At 42.5% G+C, this 23,882-nt stretch overlaps 1 protein-coding gene across 1 annotated transcript; it reads left to right on the top strand.

The window, feature by feature from the left end:
• Positions 1-281: 281 nt before the first annotated feature.
• Positions 282-22,335, top strand: YWHAQ (tyrosine 3-monooxygenase/tryptophan 5-monooxygenase activation protein theta). The gene is made up of 6 exons (XM_077488765.1): positions 282-446; positions 4,015-4,428; positions 15,780-15,903; positions 19,582-19,745; positions 20,860-20,955; positions 21,176-22,335. The coding sequence occupies exons 2-6, from the start codon at positions 4,132-4,134 to the stop codon at positions 21,233-21,235; spliced, it is 741 nt and encodes a 246-aa protein (XP_077344891.1). The 5' UTR covers positions 282-446; positions 4,015-4,131; the 3' UTR covers positions 21,236-22,335.
• Positions 22,336-23,882: the final 1,547 nt, after the last annotated feature.

Here is a 23,882-nt window from a genome sequence, read left to right as displayed (position 1 = left end):
CTCCGCTGCAGGAAACCCGCACCACGCCCTGCCTTCCGAGCATGAGGAGCCAGAACTAAGAGGAAAAAAAAAAAAACTGCAACTCTGTTCCCACAGCAACAGTGACGTCATGTCCCCTTGCACTCAATTGGGGAAACCCCGTGCACCCAAGCCTTGTCCTTCAACCTAACCCAGCCCCTTTTAGCCCAGCCTTCAGCTCCCGCGCTAAGTTCTCATTGGCTCACGGGGCTGAAGGAACACGGAATTGGCGGGTGTCCACCTCGGTGGTGATTGGCGGAGGCCTCTTTACTCCCACGCCCCTTTGGCCAACGCCTGGTAATTGGGTTAGGTAGAGCCAGGAGGATTTCTTGTACGCTGTGTGTGTGGTGTGGTTCGGTTCCATCCTGTTCTCTGTCTTTTCCTCACAGCGCCGGCCAGCGGCTCACACGGCGAGGAGCGCCCACCAGGTGAGTGTGTCAGCGCGGCTTCCCTACATTCCTCCTCCGTCTTCCCTTCGTGGCCCTGCGGTGGGAGCGGCACGCCTTACACCTCGCCGCTATGTGCGTGCGCCAGACGCCATTACCGCCGCCGCCTCTAAGCTGGGACCGGACGTGGTGCCCGTGTAATGGCTGTGCTCACCGTTCCGGCTGTGCTCACCGTTCCGGATACTCCTTGTGTACAGGGGGACAGCTTATATAAGAACATCACGGCCTTCTAGGACACACGCCCATTGTGTCCGATAACCATCAATGGCCGCCTAGGCCGGGGGCCAATGTGGAGCGTCCTTGCTGAGGATATAGAGCAGTGTGCTCCCATAGGGCCCTTTTCTCCGCTCTTTACTGGCTATACTCTCCTCCTCCTGGCTGGGCTCTCTCCCTTCTAATATAACGTGCTGCCCACATCTACCCCTCCCCATGGGGTCCCTATGACATCTTCCTGTGCTGGAGGAAGACAGGGATCTGGCACTAATGGAGGTGTATGGAGAGGGGGATCTGGGACTAATGGGGGGTGGGGGGTGCTAATAATGGACAGGGAATGGCTGAAGCAGTAGTAAATCCCCAAAATAAAATATTTTTATTTATTGCACCTTAATTCTTACGTGATGGCTGCATTTAGTTTAATTTCTTCACCTTATTTTCATCTTTTGATCTAGCCAGTAAGTCTGTCAAAAGGATGAGCTGCTATGCAGATGTAGCGGAGGCGAGACACTTTTTTTTTTTTTTTTTTATCACTGATGGGGATGCTTGCCATGATCAGCTTTCATTCATATAGAACTGTGTGACCCCCCCCCCAAGAGGGGAAGACAAGACAGTCTGCTGTAACTGATTAAAAGGGAGTTCATTTTCAATTTTGCTAGTGTTTAAATTTGTTAGTCTGTCCAACTCCTCCCCCGACAATGCTGCTGTCAAAGGTGGGGCACTGGTAAGATCACCAGGTGTGGCTGCAAATGCAGATCTAATGTTTAGTAGGCTGCTATATCTTGCATCTTTGCCTTTGTATTGAATGCTTTAGCTCCCCTTTCAGGTTTGCAGTGTTTTCCTACCCACCCCCCACAGTCCTGGTGACCACTGCTGCCCAGACAGGAAGTAATGGGAAGATCCAACACCTTAGTGGTGTTACCGGAGAAGAGCTCCCATACACAATACATTTTCGTACAAACACCTTTTTTTTTATTTATTTTTTTTTATTGGGGAGATTAGTAGGGTCAAATTGGTTTCCAATGGTAGTGATGTGAAAAATGAGAAGCAGTATCATAAATTTTGTTTTTCCCCCATGCGCAAAATCCTAACTGAGGCTTTTGTTCAGCTTGAAAATGTATTATTTTAATGAAAAGTAGTACATCTGTGGTTCCATTCAGTGAGGAGTGGAGGGAATTTGGGGGCTGTCCCATCAAAATTGAATCTGATTGGGGGAGAGAATGTTCTGACAAACATTTTATTCCACAAATGTTCAAATGGGTGTTCCTTTTTTTTATTATAGATCAAAAATGGGACTTCATTATATCTCTGTAGGTGGCTTTTTATGGACTGGATGTGGGAAGATGCACATCCACTTCTGGGAATTGCACAGGCCTACAGGGATGTCATGTAGAAGACCATTTTTATCTGACTCTCCAGAGGATTGTGCTAGGGTCCATTACAGAGGAGGGCACCCATGTGAAAGTGGCCTAGGGCCTGTTCATCAGTCTGGGGTACCCTAATGAGGAGGGATGGAGTGAGTGGCCTTGAAGGAGATGGGAAAAGTCTCCATTGGGGACAAGTAACGACTTTGATTTGGGGAATTCTAGTGTGTGAGATTTCCTGTTGGGTTGCAAGGACAGGAAGTGAAGAAAAATTCTCAGGGTGGACACAAGCAGATTAAACAGCACCCTGATGGGTTGTTTTTTTTCTCTTGCCCTCTCTAGCTAAAACCTGAGTGTTTACATACTTTTAACAGCCCTGCTTGATGTGTTTGGAAAATTAAAAATGTTTAATTTTCGAGAGCTGGACTTATGGTAGCCAGGACACCTTGGAAATATTCTCTGGGTGTAATGTTCAGATTGCATGCCAAACCTGTATCCCTTCAAGCTAAACGTGTAGCTTTTTGTGGTTTCTGTGGGATTTCGGGTTGTTCTCGGCTTGTCTGATGTTGCACTAGGATGTTGGTGAGGCTGTCTGACATTGGAATACTTTGCGCCTTCTGTCATATGTGACACAGGCAATTCTCTGGTTTGTGCATGGCTGCCTCTGATGGATTGTGGGTTGGTGTGGGGATCTCCATCTCTGGATTTAGTCGCTGCCTCCAGTGGTAGGAGGGGGGATTCCTTTTCTGTATAATCCTACATGTAGAATATTCCAGTCTGCCAATCATTACAGTTTTTATGTTGGATTTTGCTGCGTGGGCTTATGCTGGTTGTGGAGGGTTGGCACTGTGCATCAGATTTGCAGGTAAATCACATGTGGGGTGTGAGCGATGCAATCTGTTCAGAAAAGAGGTATGACTAATCACAAATCTCTGGTCTTTTAGCTGGAAAGCAAACTGATCATGTCTGATCTCTATATTTCATAAGTGATGTGAAATCTGCTCACGGGGACTTTTTGTGGCTCTGCGGTGATACAAAATCATTGTGTGTATTTGGTTACTATCCCCTCTTTTTGTGTGTGTATATAGGTTACATGTATATTTTTGGTGCCTGTCTACTGATGGTAGAATGGCAGCTGTTTCTTTTGCAGGACTTGGTGTTTCCCGCACTGTCAGCCCTGCATGTTTGACGCTGGTAGCATGTTGCTGGGATGGGAAGCTTGGCTCCCCTGAGGGGTGGGAGGAATGGTGGAGGGAGAGGCAGGGCGGAGATGATTCAGGGAGCCTGGAGACAAAAGGCAGGGCAGTCAGATTCGTTTCTGCTCTCTAGTTCGGGTTTAATTTCTGAGCTCCTCCTGCTTTTGACTCATGCTTTTAACTCCATTTACAAGCATACTTTTTTTTTTTTTTTTTTGGAGGATTTTGGTCTATTCCAGCCTGATTTGCTTGACTTCTAGAATGCTCACTATGCTGTGAGGTAACTTTAGTTACTGTTATAGGTATTCTATATAGTACCAGCAATATATGTAGTGTTTTTTACCTACTGTACAGTCACAGCAGTTCTGCCCTCGAGCTTACAATCTAAGGTCCCTATCATGCATGCATAACGTACACCTTTTGGGGCAGATTTGGAAAGGAGCCAGTTAAGACACCAGCGTGTCTTCAGAATGTTGGAAGAAACTGAGGGAAACCCAAACAATTCAGGAAAAGATGCAAGCTCCATGCAGATGGCAGGCTGAAAAGGAAGCTCTAAACAGTCGTGTATCTTTTACATGCTGGGTATTTAGGTTAACTAAAATTGGCACTATGATTGTCAAATGCGGTTTCTTCAGTGTATTATGTGCATAATTCTACCAAGAACTGATGGTTAAGTCCTAAAACCTATTTAAAGAAGTTCATTAAGTAGTTTGGAAGTGCCTTTTTTTTTTTTTTTTCTGTTCTTTGCTTGGTTTAATGAAACTTTTATTCTTACAGGTTTGGCTTCCTGCTTGTAGTCCATTTCCAGCTACAACTCCTCACTTGCATCCTTCACATCTCTGATCTTCCTAATTTTATTTCCATCTCTTGTGTATACCAAATCACACAAAAGCCATGGCAGAAAGAACCGATCTGATCCAGAGGGCCAAGCTGGCAGAGCAGGCAGAACGATACGATGATATGGCAGCCAACATGAAGGATGTAACAGTATGCGGAGCAGAGCTGTCCAATGAAGAAAGGAACCTTCTTTCTGTTGCTTACAAGAATGTGGTTGGAGCAAGGAGATCTTCTTGGAGGGTCATTTCCAGCATTGAGCAGAAGTCAGGTGAATCGGAAAAGAAGTTGCAATTGACTAAAGAATACCGGGAGAAAATAGAGGGCGAGCTCAAGAGTGTTTGTGACACGGTTTTGGTAAGTTGGTCATTGAATTGATGGAGAATAGAAATTGCTTCACAAGCAATATTTTTGCTTATTGTAGTAAAGGTAATGACTCTTGGACATATAGTTGGTCATTACTTCCAAAGTGATTGTCATGGACTTAGAGTTCCGGGTATGACAGTTTTTACATAATTGCAGCGTGTGTATATATCATACTTGTAGGACATTGCTAGAAATCTCTGTAGAGGGACACTACTCCAGTGATTGCCACTAGCTTCCATGTCCCATTCTGAGCATCTGCCTTGTAGCATTGATTGGCTTCTCAGTGCAGGCACTATTTTGCTAATTTACATTCTATAATTGTGACATCACCTCTCCACCTTAAGGCCGGGTTCACACCGCTGCGGGAACTCCGCAAATCCGTGGCGTTTTCCCGCATCGCATGACTCCCGCCGGCAGTTCACACTGCCCTATGCGGACGGCTGGGAGTGTCAATGATATGTTAATGACACCCCCAGATCCGTCCGCATATCGCAGTGCGATCTGCCGACTCGCACAGGAATCTGATCGCATGGTGTGAACCCCCATGCGATCCGATTCTGTTGCGGACCAAAAAAAGGGTCCTGTGCGAGTTTGCTGCGGGAGCGATGCGAATTCAGCCATACTATCTGTATGGCTGAACTCGCATCGCTACGGAGATCGGATGTGATTTGTGGTGCGAATCACATCCGGATCTCCCCCCCCGCAGCAGTGTGAACCCAGCCTTAAGCGGGAGTCCGCCTTTTTTTTTCTTTTTTCTTTTTTTTTTAAAGCCAGTAGCTACAAATACTGCAGCTGCTGACTTTTTTAAAATGACACTTACCCGCCCAGCGCGCCCGCGATGTCGGCACCCAAAGCCGATCTCGGTTGCTGCTGCCACCATCTTGGGTATGGGAATCAGGAAGTGGAGCCTTGTTCATTTCCCGGTTCCCTACTGCGCATGCGCGAGTTGCGCTGCGCAATAAGGATGGTCCCCGCTGTCTCTGGGATCCGTGTGTTTCACAGGAGACAGCGGGGGACCTTCGGAAAGGGGCGTAGCTTCTACAGAAGCTACGCCGGAAGTGGGTGCAGATACCTGTACTGTACAGGTGTCTGCACCCCCTCCCCCCCCCCCCTGAAAGGTGCCAATTGTGGCACCGGAGGGGGGGGGGTTCCAATGAGCGCAAGTTCCACTTTAGGGTGGAGCTCCGCTTTAATCAGAGAATGCTTTACAACAATTTGAAAAAATGCAAGGCTTTTTCTGGGTGGTGCACAGTGGATTACCTCCTGCCTTCACAATGCAGCAGGGCAGCTACTTGGTACAGAACCAAAGTAAAAAAAAAAAAGTGTTGTAATAGGGTGTGCCTACTACAGTGACTTCCACCTTACAGAAGGATCCCACAAGCTTGGTATACACATGGCTATATTGGTCCAAGCTGGGCCTATGTAATATGCCATACCTAGAATTCACTTTTACAATTCAGAAACCCTAAAATCTTTTCTAAGTTTCTTTTAAGGTGTATGTACAGTAGAATCACAACCTTCTTCCCCCACCTCCCCTGTCCCTTTCCAGTAATTCAGTGTTTTGGTAGGAATGTTTATTTTTTTTATCTGGTCATTTTGATTTCCCTATCTGACTTGTTAGATTGTCATGTGCAATAGGTGACAGCTGCACACAAGGAGCTCTTGAATATTTTGTGCAGTACTTGTACGGCAGCATGGGGAACAATTATGAGGGCAGGGACATAGAATAAACCTTTTACAGCACCATAATTCCACTAATTGCTCTTCAGTATCATTCCACTGTTTGAAGTAATGTCCTGTAGTAGTGTTATCTCAGATTATTAACCCCAATGCTAGCAGCTCTATGAATCTAATTTTTCAGACCTTTCTGAAAAGGGTTGGAAATTCTTCTGGTGTTAAAGTGTGTGTGTGTGTGTGTATATCTATATCTTCTCGGATATGATGGCTACAACAGATTGTGTGTGTTTTTTTTTTTTTTTTCCTGCCAGTAATGCGCCTCTACTTGCTGATTTCAGCATCTGCAGAGCAGTATTGTCACTTAGTTGCCCTCCTGATTTGGACCAATACTCCCTTATAATTGCATACAGAGTAGGTGTGTTGTATTTCACAGAAGATGGCTTGGAAACTGATATTGTGATAAATGACATTTCTGTTCCTGAGTTTGTATCCCATCCTTGACAGTGTATATTTGTCTAGGCATAACTTTGTAGCCCAGTTATTCTATCAAAACCTGCATTCAGGATTTCCTGCTGCAGATTTCTACTACACGAGTCTAGGGCCCCTTTTTACAAAAGTGATCAGACCATCCATTGCCCTCTATGGGTAGGTGGATGTAAAGAGACATGTCTGTTTTACACTGGCCTGCATCTGATCTGCCTAAAACGGATGGGGATCCATTCCCCATCCCTTTGACTAAAACAGGCAGTCCATTTCCATCTGACCACCCCATAGGAAACAGCGGGCTTTGTCTGCCCTGCTAATGCAGAGTGGACACCGACCCATCATCTGCCTGATCAGTGGACAGATCCCTTGCTAAGCAGGTGGATCTGCTTGACTGGGTCTGCCCCATCTGAAAAGGGCCTTATTCTGGATTTTTGCAACTGTATTAACCAGTGATTCTGTACAGTTGTGGCTGTTGGCTTGTATAAACAATGATGGGCTAACAGAAGCTGCAGCTGTTCACAAATCTGCAAACATATTTGCACATTTATCAATTGCCTGTGGATCTATGATTAGTCCTGGGGGCTGACTTATTGTGTCCATGGATGCTCATCTGTCCCTAGCCACAGGTAATTGCTGAATTATGTTGGGCTTGCCCTTGTTTTGTACAGTCTGGGAAGCTGCAGTTGTCTGCAGTCGCCTGTAATTACAGCTGTAAGAATCCACTGCCAGACCTAACATCACCAGTGTAAATGCGGCCTTGGAACCTGTTTGTATTGCTCTCTAGTACTGCTGCATACTTGCCTTGACTAATATCTCACCACAATAGGAACAAAGAATGTTTTAAAGGTACAGCAAACAGTACTCCTTACTACCCCCCCTCCCCAGCTAGGCCTCAGCATAGTCTGTAGTAGAAACCTAAGGGTTATAACATCCCCATCTTGCTGTCTGGTGTAACACTTTAATGCAAGTGATCGAGAAGTGTGAAAATGTACAATACCTGTAAGACCCCCTTTCACACTGATGAACTGATCAAAGCAACCTGTCAGTTTTTTTTTTTTTTTTTCGTTTGGACCATCTATTGCTTCGTATGGGGCGGTGGATGTCAGCGGACATGTCTGACACTCGCCGGCACCCATTCCATCAAAAAGACGGATGGTTCAACTGATCTGATTTGTATGGAATGACAGCTGGATAGAAACTGACCTCATGTCTGCTTCCATCTGACAGCCCCATAGAGAACAGTGGGCTGTGTCCTGCAGAGTGTAAATGGACCTGTCATCAGCCTGCTCGGTGGGGAAGAGCGGAGACATTCCCTGCTGAACAGGTAGATCTGCTGGATGGCATAGGCCCCATGTGAAAGGGGCCTAACACAGTTGTCTTTACTTTTCTATCTTGAGGCATCTTTTTACGTTAATACCTTTTTTTTGTGCTCTCATAATGTATCGGTTTACCAAGTTTAGATCTTTTGATTGTTTAATTCAATTTGCAACAATTGGCTTATTTTAGTAATTTTGTAATCTATAATCTCTATTTTCCAAACAGCCTTTTTCTGCTCACGTTTTTTTTTTTTTTTTTCTCCATAGGGGTATCCTAATTTAAACTGGGACCCTTCTAGGTCAGGAGTATATATAATATAAGCTAGTTACTCCTGCTTTGAGGCTTCAATTTGCAAAATTGATTAAAGCTGCCCATCGATGGAGTGATACCAGCATTTGAAGGAGGGAAATCGTTTGTGATTGCTAGTGGCTAGAATAGCTGTTAGCAATGATCGCATGTAAAATTTAACAAACTGGTTGTATCAAAGTTGCTAAACAGCCTGTCTGGTTAGAATTTAGGCCAGGTATACATACATATGTATTCCAGAATTCATCCATTTCAGTATGGGGGGGGGGGGGGTATTTTTGGGTTGGGGGTTAATTTGATAAGATAAAACAAGGAGGGGGGGAAGGTGAGGTACTGATGAAGTGCCTTAAAGCCCCCGAATAATGATAGAAGTAGAAGATGATAGGTAAAGGTTTAATTAAAAGTGTTTTTTATGTAAATATGAATTCACCTTTAATGTTAAATTGATTTATTTGTGACAATGTTTTCTTCACCACCCTTAAAAATAAAATGTGAAATGGTCAGGTTTATAACCATCTATGGCCATCTTAAGGGTCATTAAACTCCAAACCCGATGTTCACACCAAATATTCAGTGGCAGTACACCTTTGTGGCAAGTGTTTTTTTTTTTTTTTTTTTTTTTTTTTTTTTTTGATTGACAGTGAATTCCACACGTTTTGCTTTATACATTTGTGCCAATGTCTGACCTTTTTTTGATATTAGAATTCTGCAAAGCTTGTGGATGGGGCTGTGAAGATTTGTCAAACAATGCAAATTCAGTATATTATAGTCCATAAAATGGAAATTTTTATCTGCACCTGTTTTAAACTGCATGTTTGCTTCAAAAGGGTGGCTCTGCAGTTTGGTTAAAAAGGCTATTGGCAATGTATTGCAGCTTACTGTCCTGAGATGTGGTGGCTGCTTTAAAAAAAAAAAAAAAAAAAAAATCACCTGGTGATCCATTAACTATTTCCTGTTTTTAGAGGACTGTCCACTTGCTGTATCTATGGAGGAGCTGTATTGTTGCCCTAGCATAGGAAGTTGAGACTAAACTCCATGACACATGCAAAGGTCCTAATATAGTCCTAATATATACTTTCTAATGACGTTCTTTTGAGACTGCAGCATGTACAGGATTTGTCAGAACCAACAGGTACTTTTTACTTATCAAGCAGATGTAGGAAAATGCTTTTTCAGTGGTAGTAGCCCGACATGGAATAGCAACTAAAATTATTTAAGCTTTACACCTTAATATTGTTATGTGTTTTTTGTGTGTAATGCTAGCAGTATTTCTAGACCCTTTTTGCTCATTGAACATCATAGCCAAGCTTACAGGACCCCCCCACAGCTGCTGCTACCTTGAAGCTGAACATATCCTTCAAATGCCCTCATTAAGTTCTTGCGTAGCTTGATATAAAGGCATGATGAAGATGGCAGACTTTCACATTTTTTGTGAGAGATTGAACCTCGATGATGAATTATGGCATTTAACATCCAAAAAAAACTCCCCTCTACCTCCATGTTCTGGCTACTCTATAATACTGCATTGTGCTGACTGCCTTCATGTGAGCAGTGCAGTAGTGGTGCCATGTGGCCTTGCTGGATCAATAATCACTGAAGCTCTATAGATCCTGCTGCCTGTGGCACTGCAAACAAGCATGCTGCAGATATACCATGTCAGCAAACCTTGCAGCAGAGTACTGCACTGGAAACCTGGGTGTGTCATGTCCGAGACTTCTAAGCTGCCTACATTGCTTTATTTAACCATTTCACCTCTATTATTCAGATTTTATTTTTTGATGGAACAGTCTTCCCCTTTTGACTTTAACTTGTTTGCTTTGCCTGTTTAGGTGTAGAATTTCTGTGCCACTTTAGTCATGATTAGCACATGTTCCTTGGAATTTAAAAAAACAGACGCAGAACTTTTTTTTACCAAACGTCTCTCATGCATGTCAAGTGGTACAAAATGCTGTAAATTCATGTGCCTGTCTAGAACTTTTACTCAAATTTGCCGTACAATGCACAACTTTGGGTTTTCTCCTGTATACCAAGAGCTGGTCCTAATTATCTCCACTCTTGTAAGATATTAAGTCCATTTAATTTCGAGTTTGTGCATTTATTGTCACAATGTGAATTTGGGAAATGCCTGAATTTTGTTGTAAAACTCACTAATAACAACAGTGTCAAACTCTTCATGACTTTGCAATACATATCAATACATAATTTGCGCCATATCTACCCACACTTTTTAAAACGCTTTATTCCAACCAGATCAGTTGGAAACATTTGGTAGAGGCAACACCCATTTATTTTTATCTATTTGCACATATAACTTCTCCATAGCACAAACCTATCTCTCTATTTTTCCAATTTGCAATACATATATTGACTTCTAGGAAAGCAATGGCTCAGTCAAATAAGATTACAGTACAGGCACCTAGCAGAGAAAAGGGAGTTGCACAGACAACATACTGTAGTGAGTGGTGTGTGCAAACAGTGGTAGTGGCATAAAACTTCAGATTATGCGCAGGAATATGAAATGTACAGTGTGGTGTCAGGAGTAGATAACCCAGATTGCAGAGGTCGGATGTGTGTGATGTATGTAGTGCAGGGTTCAGAAGTGTATACAGGCCAGCACCTTCTAAAGGCCCGTACAGGCAATCAGACTTTTTGACAACAGACATGCAAATTAGCTGTTTTAAGGCTGCATCACCTTTTCGGTTTTCATCACTTTTGTACAAACACATATGCTCAGAACCAATGCAAAAGATCAGTCATCACCTCCTCCCATACCCGCATCCAGGACTTCTCCTGAGCCTCGCCCATCCTCTGGCACTCACTACCCCAATCTGTCAGAATGTCTCCAAATTTATCCACTTTTAGGCAATCCCTGAAAACGTTCCTTTTCAGAGAAGCCTATCCTGCCTACATCTAACAACTGGACTATTTTCTCCATGAGCTCATACCCCCCCCCCCCCCCCCCCACAGCTATTACCCTTCTGTATAACTTGACCCTCCCTCCTAGTTTTGTAAGCTCTAACGAGCAGGGCCCTCTGATTCCCCCTGTCTTGAATTGTATTGTCTGCCCTAATGCTGTAAAAGCTCTGCGTCAACTGTTGGCTCTATATAATACAGAAGTTTACCAAAGGTGGCGGTAAAGAGCAGAAAAACCACGTGATTTGGCCAAAAACGTCCTGTCGTGTGTATGCAATACATGTTCACGGCCGACGCCCTTTGTACAAACTTACCCATGGATTTTTGTACAAAGTCCGATTGTGTATGAGGCTTAAGACTGGTGTCCAAACTTTCCACCTTCCTGGGTCTCATTGGAGGAAGTCTTGGGCTGCACATAATGTACACTAACTATAGGGATGGCTGATGAGCAGAAAGTCTGGCAGGTCACTAGTTCCCCATTGACAATGTCGCATGACGAAACGTGTCTGGAGGAGGATACTTGTGCAAGTCGCCACGCTGTCTCGCCAGGGCATGTTTTGTTTGTGGCTGGCTCTGCTGGTTTTATGCACAATTTTAACTTTTCTAAATGTAAGTGCAATATAGTTTTTACACAAATTACCGATTTGAAGAAATGTTACACTATAGTTGGATTTTCTCTCCTTGCGTACTGCTGAGTTAACTGCTGAACTTGTGGTCCTGGATTGTATGGCACCACCTATCGATTTAAAGCTTAGCTATGATCTTCTATACAAGCCAAGGCCTTGGCTGGGCTATAGCAATCTACCGGTTTTGCTTGCCGTCTGGTAAGCAAGTTTTTCTTTTAAGGTGGTCGTTTTGGAATAGAACTGACTAATATTTCATCACAATCTGAGACTTTTTTTTTATTTTTTTTTTTTTTTTTTACAAGCAATTGACAGTAACTTAGTGACTGTGCCACCCCAAAAAAAAGCTTTCTTCTTTTTTTTTTTTACTCTCCTCTAAATACCTGTTGCTAGGGGGTCCCTCGTAGTTTGCCTCCTTCAGTGCCTGGGCTGGTGACATCACTTCCCCTCGGCGCCGCACAGTCATCTGGGACCTGTCACGTGTCCCAGATAACTGTGTGGCTTATCGCAGCGCCTGGATGTGAAGCCACAGCTGGGTGCCCACAGTAAGAATGCTGGCGGAGCAGGGAACGAGGGGGGCTTCGTCCGTCCTGTCCCCAACATCCACCCCTCCGCATAGCTGGACCCTGGGACAGGTAAGTGTTCCGATTTTTAAAAGTCAGTAGCTGCAGTATTTGTAGCTGCTGACTAGGGCCGAAACAACTAATCTATTGTCGATTAATCGATCGGCCACTAACATAATGGGGTTAAAAAAAAACTAACATTAGCCCTTTATACTAAGCGCAAATCGCTACTGTAAATATTACTTTCACTGTCCCATAGTAAAAAATGAACCCCTTATGCCACGTACACACTATCGGAATTCTCCATCAGAGCTTTTTCCGACTGAATTCGGCTCAAGCTGTCTTGCCTACACACGGTCACATCAAATTCCGATCGTTTATAACGCGGTGACGTGACTAGAAAAAGGAAGTTCAATACCCAGTAGCCAATAGCTTCCATCTCTCGTAGTTGAATCTGAGCATGCGTGATTTTTGGCGTATCAGAATTCCCGTTTTTTCCGTCGGGAAAATTGAGAACATGGTATCAATTTTTGGCTGGTAGAAATTCAGACAGCTAAATTCCGATGGAACATACACACGGTCGCATTTTCAGATGAAAAGCTCTCATCTGTCTTTTTGTGGCCGTAATTCCGATCATTAGTACGTGGCATTAGTTGCGATTATTTGCTCTTTTTGTACAGTTTTTTTTTATTTTTTTTTTTTTTTTTTTTAACCCCATTATGTTAGGCCTTGGTCACACAATGGGGAACTTGTGACCTGCCAGACTTTCTGCTCATCAGCCATCCCTGCATATTTGGGAAAAGACGAGGACTTTATTTTTTTTTTAACGCAAGATGGTGCTATTTTGGTTTTTCGGTTCAATAGACTTCAATGGAGAAGCTGCAGAAAAGCATGTAATAACACAATTTGTGTTTTTTTAATCTGCCCAACAACAAATTGACCAAAAAAAAGTAAAAATGCTAATCGCAGGAAATTGTTTTTTTTTTTAAAGGTTAGTAACAGATTAATCGAAACAATCGGCCGCCTAATCGATTATGAAAATAATCGTTGGTTGTAGCCCTACCGCTGCCTTTTTTTTGGGGGGGGGGGGCACCGCACTTTAAAGCTTAAAATGAGCGCAGCTTCTCCTATTTTATATTTGGGTCACAAGTTAACGATTAGGGGTGCAACGGATCAAGCTCAGGGATACGATCCGCTAATTTTTCAGATCAAGACAAAACAAATCTTGTTACACCCATCGTGCTCCGTTTTTGTGTTGACAGTAACTGTGAAATCTAAAACTCCGGTGGGTGTAACAAGATGTCCGCTTGCCCCCTTCTCACTCTATCATTACTGTGCAGGAGTGTGGTGTAGCAAGATGGAGATGAAACGTCACTTCCAGGCGAGACAGCGGCTGCTGGGTGTACCAAGATGGCCACAGCTCCGGAGCTAGGCCAAAGCCACGCGATCAGCGGAGCGCTCCACGTATCGTGTGGTAAACCAAAAAGGGTGACCTATTCGGATCGGGAACGATCCGTTGCACCCCTATTAACGATCACTGATTTGGATAATGTACCTATCTGAGTTCTACCTACGTTACTTTGTATTTCCCGCTGTGCGCACACCACCTGCAGAGCTCCGTGGACTCTACCGCCACGGGGATACCCGCAATCGTGTCACGGAGCTCAAGAACGGCATCTCCCTGGTCTGCCTAGTGAAAGCACACTGATCCTCTGCTCCCTGTCAGCAGTGATCGGTGTGATGTTACACACAGCGACGCCCCATACCGCTAGAAACACGCCCCTAGGAACACCTAACCCCATTCACTGTCAGTGACATTTTTACAGTAATCAATGCAATTTTATAGCATCGATCGCTGTATTTATGCCAATGGTCCCAAAAATGTGTCAAAATTGTCCGTGTCCAGCAAAATGTCGCCACGAAAAAAAATCGCAGATCGCCGCCACTACTAGTAAAAAAATTTAAAAAAAAACTATCCCCTATTTGGTTTGCGCAAGAGTTATAGCGTTTACATATCAAATACTTATTATGATATTTTTGGTAAAAACATTTTTTTTCAAAAAGTAGTATGCACATTGGCCTAAACTGAGGGAAAACATGTTTTATATACTTTTGTGATATTATAGCAAAAAGTAAAAAATGCTTCCCCCCCCCAAAATTGTCGCTTTGTTTATCGCAAAAACTAAAAACCGCAGAGGTGATCAAATACCACCAAAAGAAAGCTTTGTCTGAAAATAGGATGCCAATTTTGTTTGGGAGCCACGCCGCACGACCGCACAATTGTCAGTTAAAGCGACGCAGTGCCGAATCAAACTCTGGTCAGGAAGGGGGCAAATCCTTCTGGAGCTGAAGTGGTTTAAAGGGCAGCCTTTAAACTAGTGATATTTGACACTATTTTTGAAACTGTATGTAGCAGTGATTCTCAATGTGCTCATTGGATATTTTGGTTCTAATTTTGCCCTTTGCTTCATCCTTTGAAAATGCTTGCAGATATAGGTGCTGCTAGAAACTGCATGACATAAGGGGTGGTTGGGAAGAGTGGGAGATTATTGCATGTGCATAGGGCACAAGATGCTTGCAGGCTGGTCTTGCATTGCAGAGGTCTGGGTAAATCTGCTTTGACCAAGTCCCATATGAGTAGTTAAAGGTGGTTGGTTCTAAAGGCTGTTGTGTGGGTAAATTCCCTACTATTTCCTTCCCACCCTTCGCCTTGTTCAGTTAAACTTTGAAATGAGATTCAATGCACAGCTTCTCCAGGTTTGACAAATTCCCCTCATAACATTGTATAGCCTGGACAATCCAAAATATTGTGTGCGTTCATCCTCCCTCGCCAAGCTGAAGTACTTCTCCAGTTGCTTGCCTTTAGTTTCCCTGCTCCTTTCATGAATCGCCCAAAAAGGCTGCACTCTAGATATGTCACTGCAAGAAGAACCTGTTTTTTTGGGAATGTAAAATGTGGTGGGGTCCCTCCTGTTATGGCAGGGGTACTTTGAGGCAGAAGTATAAGTTTGCCATTACCGGTCACTTCATAACAAGTAGAACAGAACACAATTTGCCTTGTTTTATAGGGCATGTCTAGAAATGTTAAAGGTGCAAACCAAGATGGCAGGACGAGACATGGAAGACAATGTAGAAGATAAGATATTGTGACTAGTTATTTGCTTGCCTTTTTTGAACACTGCTTCCAGAGTTTTTGTCTAACGGTCTCACTAGTGTACTCCAGATGTCTGTGCAAAATCCTATGTGACATTCTATTGACCTCATGTGACTTTTTTTGGTCTCGTGGGTCAGTAGTAAGTATGACATGCATGTAGCCTTAAACTCTTGTAAATGGGGGAGGGGGGGATGATATGGTGAACTTGGTTGGATGAGGCACTGAACATTTGTTGTGTTTTAGGATACTTCCAGGTTTTAAGTTGTATGGTGATTTTTAAAAAAATTGTTTTTTTTCTCTTAGAATCTGCTCAAGGACTTCTTAATTCCTAAAGCCACGCAACCAGAGTGCAAAGTATTTTACCTGAAGATGAAAGGGGACTATTACCGATACCTTTCAGAAGTGGCAAAGGATACTGAGAGAACTGGTGAGTATTTTTAGAAGTCACTGAAAGGGTGACCTAAATGGTTTCTGCTTTCACTTAATGGCAAAATAGGGCCACGGTCCAAATTTCTTTCTGGATAAAACCTGTTTTTAATTGTCCATAAAAATCGCATTGTTTAATATTTGGCAACAGGATTAGATGGTTACTAAGCTGTCTGTGTGATGCCATTGCCATGGGCCTTCTAGGAAGTCTTCCGTTGGGTTGTTATATCTTTACTGTAGGGGACACAGGTGGGATATTGATAGAACTTTGCTCAGCTGCTATCTTTCAGGTGATTGAACGCTGGCAAAACTTTCCGACATACCCATCTTGAGTGTACCCCTACAACCCAATAATAGCGGTGCATACAGATTTGTGTGGGTACAGCCTCTGAGCAGTGGATCTTGTTTGGGCAATTGGTGCAACGTCATGTAGTTAGCCACAGGGTTACTATACAGGTCCAGGGCTGTGGTCCATTACCAAGGTTCCCAGGACCTAAAGACCCCTCCAGGGATATTCCCTTCATGCAAGGGGAAGCCTGGTCCCATACAGGGATTATAAACTTAAAAAGGCAAGACAGATTAGTCTTTGCTTTCCCCCTATTTTAAGACTAATATTTCCGCTACTTGCAAAACTGTTTCCTGATTTGCGATTTCAATACACATGTCAGTGTGGTGTGGCGCAAGGGCAATAATTCTTTCACCAGACCACCTTTTAACGCTAAACTGGTGACCCGTAAGGAGTTTTAAAGTGGCACCTATGAAAAATACAGGGTACTGACATTTTAACAGGCCCACACATTTAGGGATTGTTTTGGATACTCATTCAGTGCAACCTCGCCCTTTTTTTTAGGTTTTACAAAAAAATTGAGAATTTGTTTTGGCCCCCTAACTTTAGTGTAAAATGTTCTTTTCTTCTTCTTTTTTTTTTTTTTTTTTTTCCAGAAATTTTGCATTTCATAGTAATGTGTGGCATAAATTGGAACTACCACTGCTTTAGTCTAACATGTCTGCATAAATGGTAGCAATGGTGGTAACCAGGCACAAAGGCAATCGCAGCAGAAGCTCCTCCTAGCAAAGCACTCTGCTCAGTGGCATTGCTTTTTCTTGTATCAGACAGGACCGTATTTTAACACCAGTGTCTATCTGATTCTAGCTTTTGTCTCAGGCATGCAACTCGAGGCCTACCTAACCAAGGCAGATTTCTCCAACTATTTCAAAATGTATTTGGCAACTGAAGGCTTATAAGCACCATGCTCTTTCTCCACCTCCTAGATGACAAAGTGGAACTACATCCCTTGGAGGTAGAGGGAAAACTTTGCAGGAGACCCAGAGATAGTTACTGCTGAAGAGTTCTTCCACAGCCCCTCATATACACTGTTACCAAAAGGATTGGGATGCCTGCCTTTACATGCACATGAACTTTAATGGTATCCCAGTCTTGGTCCGTAGGGTTCAATAGGGAGTTGGCCCACCCCTTGCAGCTATAACTGCTTCAACTCTTTGAAGAGTTTGGGGTGGAGGAACTTCACTGGTCTGCAGAGTCCTGACCTCAACCCTATAGAACACCTTTGGAGTGGAGACTGCGAGCCAGGCCTTCTCGTCCAACATCAGTGCCTGACTCCACAAATGCACTTCTGGAAGAATGATCAAACCTTCCTACAGGCACACTCCTAAACCTTGTGGACAGCCTTCCCAGAGGAGTTGAAGCTGTTATAGCTGCAAAGGGTGGTCCAACTCTAGATGGATGCCATTAAAGTTCGTGTGTAAAGGCAGGTGCCATACTTTTGGTAATCTAGTGCGTTGGTTCTCAACCATGTCCTTGTCCTCGTACCCCTGACAGTCCATGTTTTGGGAATTTCTCTTAGATAAAATAGCTGTCCAAAATACCAAGTCATTAACGGATTTAAAGCACCTGTGCAAGATGAAGGAAAACCTGCAAACATGGCCTGTTGTGGGTACTTGAGGACAGGGTTGAGAACCACTGATCTAGTGTACCTGATGAGATGCCTTTGTGCAATATGCTTGCCCATATAGGCCTGCTCACTACTGCAGTATTCTCAATATAGTTGCACTTGATTTTTCTCAGTCTCGCCAGGCTCCTATAACTGCGAAGTCTAAAGACTTTCCTATTCGTAAACAGACTAGCTGATTTATGATTGGATTACTACTCCTAAAAAGGTTTACCCCATGCTAAGCATTGCTGAGCTAAATCCAGTGGAAATAGGGAATTTTAAATGTTCCTGTAGTGTGAACCCTGGTGTGTCTTAAACATCTTGGGGCACTTTCACACAGATGTGCATAGTTAGAAATGCGGTGCCTTTTGGACACTAGTGTGGGGCTTTTAACCCCTGCTAGCCTTCCGAAGGGTTCAAAGCGGTGCTTCCCATTGACTTCAAGCTTTAGGAGCTTTAAGGCGCCTCAGATGGTGCGAGCAGGGGTGGTGGAGGAGCAGTGGTGTATAAACCACCCCAAAGATGCTGCTTGCAGGACTTTGTCCTGCAAGCGCACTGCCCCAGTTTGAAAGCACTTGGACTTTCATATTGGGACTGCAGATGAGGCATTTTACAGCGCGCGCATCTTAAAGCTACTTGTATAATCTTTGACAGAAGTCACATGAGAAAGGGAGGGCCTTGCCAGTAGAAGGCTTTGTGTGTGTGTATATGTATATATATGTGTGTGTGTGTGTCCCTCCTGCCTTCCCTGTGTCTGGATTTTCTAGGGCCTTATCGTAAACAAACATGGACTAGGCAAAGGCTTTCTGACAAATGGGGTGTCCTTTAGCAGCTTGCTCCATGAGATTCCTAGGCCTTATGGTTGCCTTGCTGAAAGCTGTTCCACTCAAGACCCCTCCAACACAACATTCTGCTGGCCTGGGACAAACTCTGTCCATCCTTAGACTTCCTATGCTGCTTTCTAGTCGAGCAAACAACTTCCTTGCTTGGATTACCAATTTAGCATGTGGACGTGGGGAAAGTCCCTTCTTGGGAGGTGATAAGATACCCGCTGCACAAACTCCCTTCAGTGAGGAATGTTTAAAGTGGCAAAATTTGCCTTCCAATTCCCCCAGTGCTTACCGGGACAAGGGTGACTTTCCCCAGTGCAGTTGAACCATGTGAGCAATGTTTGTCTTAGATGGGGGGTTGTCCTCAGCTTTACTTGTGCTTTAGCAAGTTTATTTCATACAGTATTATGACCTAATTTAAAAAGAAAATGGTGTGTGAGGTCCCTGGATTCTGCCAATCTGTTGCTGCCTGAATTGGATACACTTTAACACTACAGCAGTACACTTGAATGGTATCAAAATGTATTGCTTTGACTCCTTTCTTGATATCCAAAAGGATGATCATGGTACAGTTTATATTTATAGTAAAACCTCACATGGTGTAGAATTTACTGAATTACCTGTTGCCCAAAATGTTTTTAGGGAAATCTGCTATGAAAGAAGCTAGCATTACTTTGACAATTTGCTTGGTTGATCTAGGTTTAGCGCCTTTAGTCACTGCTAGAGGTGTGTCCTAGCTGCTTTGTGTGTGTATTTATTTATTTTTTTTTTTTCCTTGTTTGCCTAAAGGAGGCTCAATGAGCCTTTTCCAAGCTTGCTCATATTTAATACAATGTGAAATACTTTCTGTATCATGCTGTAACTGCATATTTTTTTTTTTTTCTTTTCCCTTAACAGAGACAATCGACCTCTCACAACAAGCTTATCAAGAAGCATTTGACATCAGCAAGGAGAAAATGCAACCAACCCACCCCATCCGCTTGGGCTTAGCCCTAAATTTTTCCGTATTCTATTATGAAATTCTTAATAGCCCAGAAAAGGCTTGTTCACTGGCAAAGACTGTGAGTATTGACCTGCAAATATTAAAATTCTAGCTAATTTTAACCCTTTGGGAATTTTTTCCCAGGCTTGCAGGTCTTGAGTTTGCAGTTGAAGCGCTCCCGTTCTAATGGGGTTTTTTTTTGTTTTTTTTTGTGGCTCGTATAGTGAGGCATCTACTTGGCTGGAATTGTCGGTTGCAGTGTGGGGAAATTTTCTGCCTGTAGTATCAGGCATGAATAAAACATTTTCCAGGAGTTCTTTAATGCATTAAAAACCTTGTAAAGTCTGATTTAAGATGGAAGTGGAAGACTGTATACCTGTCACGCGGCATATCGGTTCCTTTCTCTAACCTCCTATTTCACTTCACAAAATATTCTTCGTTACCAGGATGCTTATTTTTCTCCTGCAGGCCCCATTCATCTTTAAAATATTGCATGTAACCCCAGTATGGATGTGTTGGAGAAGCACTTTCACTTTATAGTCTGTTCATTACATTTATTTGTATAGCATGCAGCGCTTTACATAGATCATACGTTCACATTAGTCCCTGTTCTCATGAAGTTCCCTAAAACTCCTTTCACATATTGAGGTAGTTCATTCATTTCAGTGTGGCTTTTCACACTGGGGCGGTGCACTTGTGGGACGTTCTGAAAAGTCCTGCAAACAGCATCGTTGGGGTGGTTCAGGAGCGCTGGATACAGTGATACAAAATCGTCCTGCCCATTGAAACGAATGGACAGTGCTGCAACACGAGCACTCCACCACCTCCCCTCTTGGCGTTAAGTGCACAACTACCACTGAAAAGTGGTCGGCCCCAGTGTGAAAGCGGTCCAAAGCTCATTCATACAAAGACTAGGCCAATTTAGACAGGAGCAAATTAACCTACCAGCATGTCTTTGGGGTATGGAAGGAAACGGGAGTACCCAAATAAAATCCATGCAGGCACAGGTAGAACTCCAAACTGTTGTAATATCTTCATTTATGACTTGGGCTTGACATTCTCCCCCCCCCCCCCCCCAGGTCAGCTTTCTAAATGTAATCCACCCAGATTTCGTTGTGTATCAATCCTATTATAGTTTAACATTTTTTATTTTTTTTGACAAAGTGCTAAAATATTGGCATTTCTCTTGATAGGCATTTGATGAAGCCATCGCAGAACTAGACACGCTCAATGAAGACTCTTACAAAGATAGCACTCTTATCATGCAGCTACTTAGAGACAACTTAACAGTAAGTCTTGTGTGTGTGTGTGTGTGTTTTTAAAAAAAAAAAAAAAAAAAAAAAAAAAAAACTATGGTTGTCATGTTTGAAATACTTGGTCTTCTTGGACTTTTTTTCTAATAGTTCAACTGCAAGCTTTGTCACTATATGGGCAAAGATGTGAATGAGCCTTGCACTGTTGTAATCATAGAAAACTTTTTTATTTATTTTTTCTCCCCTCCCTCTCCAGTTATGGACGTCGGACACCAATGAAGGTAATGACGGTGGTGAACCAGATGAGGCCAACTAACTGGTGCAGCAGACACATCTTTCCCCGAACAACCCTTTTTACACGTCTCCATTCCTAATCGCTCCACGTGGATTTCCTATAGCAAAGAGTCCATCCATGTGTAACGGAAATAAAGTTTTTAGTTTCTTCACGCTGCAGCTTTGGGAAACTCTTTTTTTTTTTTTTTTTAAGGTCGTTTTTTGACTTTTTTTTTTTTTTGGTGTGCGGTTACTGCTGTAGAGAAGTATTAATGGTTTCACTTCATGTTAAAATTTAAAAAATATATATATATAGAAAATGCACATAAGTAATTACAGGACACTTATGTCAAGGACTTGAAATTTTTCTGATATTTAAATAGAAAAATTTGAACCACCAGTTTCTGCAACTGATGTGTTGTGTATTATAATGTACAATGTAGAAAACTGCTGCAGCCAATTCTGGTTGTGGTAATTACCTTCCCCCTTTTTATTGGTTGGGCCCACAATACTTTTATTTTGCAAAGCTTTTTTTTTTTTTTTTTTTCTTCCCCCTCTCCACCCTGTAAAAACCCAAAGTTGTACATTCTGGGGTAGTGAAGGTAATTAATAAATATTGGGTGTGGCTATTGAATTAAATGTAATTGCTGTTAGCAGGTTCTGTGTACTTTCTATCTAGCAGCTGTTCATTGAAATCAGTGGCTGCTGACAGCAAATGTGGGAAAACTCCTCCTCCTCCTCCTCTTCCTCTCGTTTTCCTCCTTGCTGCTGTTCAGTTGACAAACCTGTGCCTATTCCAATAAACCCATCATTACACTCCTGGCCTTGTTGTCCTGGTGTTCACTTAGCATGTAACGGATGCATGTTATGCACACAGTAATCTGCGGTGTAATCATTTCAGTACACTGGAACTTCAGGGTTAAAGGAAGCCACTTAAATAGTTTTTGAATGACACGTTTATTTTTACAACTTCCAGATGTATTCCTGTAATGAGGGTGTCGCATTTTATCCTGTGATTGTTTGAACACCTCAGTTGGCTTGTTTCTTGTCATTGTAGTTCCACATGAAAAGAGAAAAATCTTGTGCAATTTATCCCTTCTGTTATTGGAAATTATGTATGAAAATAAAAAGACATTTTGTAAACCACGTCTTGTTGCAAATTGAAGCCCCCCCCTTTTAAGAGGAAGTTCCTAAGATGATGGCTATGTGGTGTGTAAGCAGAAGGAAAGGCAGCACATGTATGATGGTCCCTCTTTCATAATTATGTTAAGTTTTTAGAACCTCTTTTGAATTACTATTTTTTTTTTTTTTTTTTTTTTTTTTGTACAGCCACGTGCCCACTAACCCTCCGCTTGGAGTGGCAAGTAGAGCTTTCAGTGGCTGAAAACTAGGTTACCACCAAGCTGTAAGTGAATAAAGGCAAGTGTGCAAATAGGCATGTCTGATCACTGTAGGGCTGCAACTAAGGATTATTTTCATAGGTGATTAGTTGGCCGATTGTTTCGTTTAATTGGTTCATATCCTTTAAAAAAAGTGTGTCAAATTCACGTTAATTTTCAACCACAGTGACAGGAAAATTTGGAAATAGAAAACTTCTTAGTCAAAGGAATTTTCAGACAGTGTATGTGGTTTTTGTTCAGAAATTACATTCATTTTAAAAACGGAATGTTAAAAAAGTGAAAATTTCAAACAGATTTCTTTCATTCAACGAATGTACAAAGATTTTTCGCCTGAATTTTTCTCATCTGAAAATTGATCCGTGTGGCCAGCATAAGGCTCGGTACACACCTATGCAGCTTGCTTTTGATCTGTTTCTGTAGTGCTTTTTGCTGTACATTTTTCATTTTTACACAGGTTTTTACTGCAATTTATATTTTTGCATTTTTTTGGGCAGATTAAAAAACACAAATTGATGCAAAAATGCATTACATGCTTTTCTACAGCTTCTCCATTGAAGTGTATTTAACCAATAAAGCACCATTTTGCGTTAAGTCTGACCCTTTCAGATGTGAACGTGTCCCATAAAATGTAAATGAACTGTAATGCCTTTCTGCAAAAAGCACAAATAAACACATAGATGTGAACCAGATTTAAGACGTTTATTAACGGTGTTAAAACTAAAATTGGCACCTTTATAGTAGAAAACAAATCCCTACTGTAAGGGGTTTGTTTTTTTTACTGTAGAACAGTGGGTAATATTTACAGTAGTGATTATTTGCGCCTGTACTATAAAGGGCTAACTTTTTTTAACCCCATCATGTTGCTGACTAATTGATTATGAAAATAATAGATTACTGTTTTCATAATCTATTGTCGATTAATCGATTAGTTGTTTCAGCCCTAGATCACTGAGCTATGTTAGAAGATGCATGCACATTAAAGACCCCAATCTGATGGGTTAAGATTGGGCGCCTCGAGGACTGGAGTTGAGAAACACTGGTCATGTTTTCAGGCTTTCCATTATTTTGCACAAGTAAATTAAAAAAATGTCACTGCCTTAGTAATTACCATTTCATCTGAGGTAAATCTTGAAAACATGACCTGTTGGTGCACCTTGACTGGATTTGAGAAACGCTGGGTTAAAACTGAAATGTGACAATGGTCCCAGGACCCAATAATGCTCTGAATCAGGCGTTTGGTGACTGAGGGATGCTGTTAGACTGGGACAGAATAGGAAGGGAGAAGGCAGG

This window comes from Lithobates pipiens, unplaced genomic scaffold (genome assembly GCF_037356315.1).
Source record: "Lithobates pipiens isolate NorthernLeopardFrog02 unplaced genomic scaffold, aLitPip1_a1.2 Scaffold_18, whole genome shotgun sequence".
Taxonomy (NCBI): Eukaryota; Metazoa; Chordata; class Amphibia; order Anura; family Ranidae; genus Lithobates; species Lithobates pipiens.
This window is presented reverse-complemented; position numbering and strand designations above follow the sequence as displayed.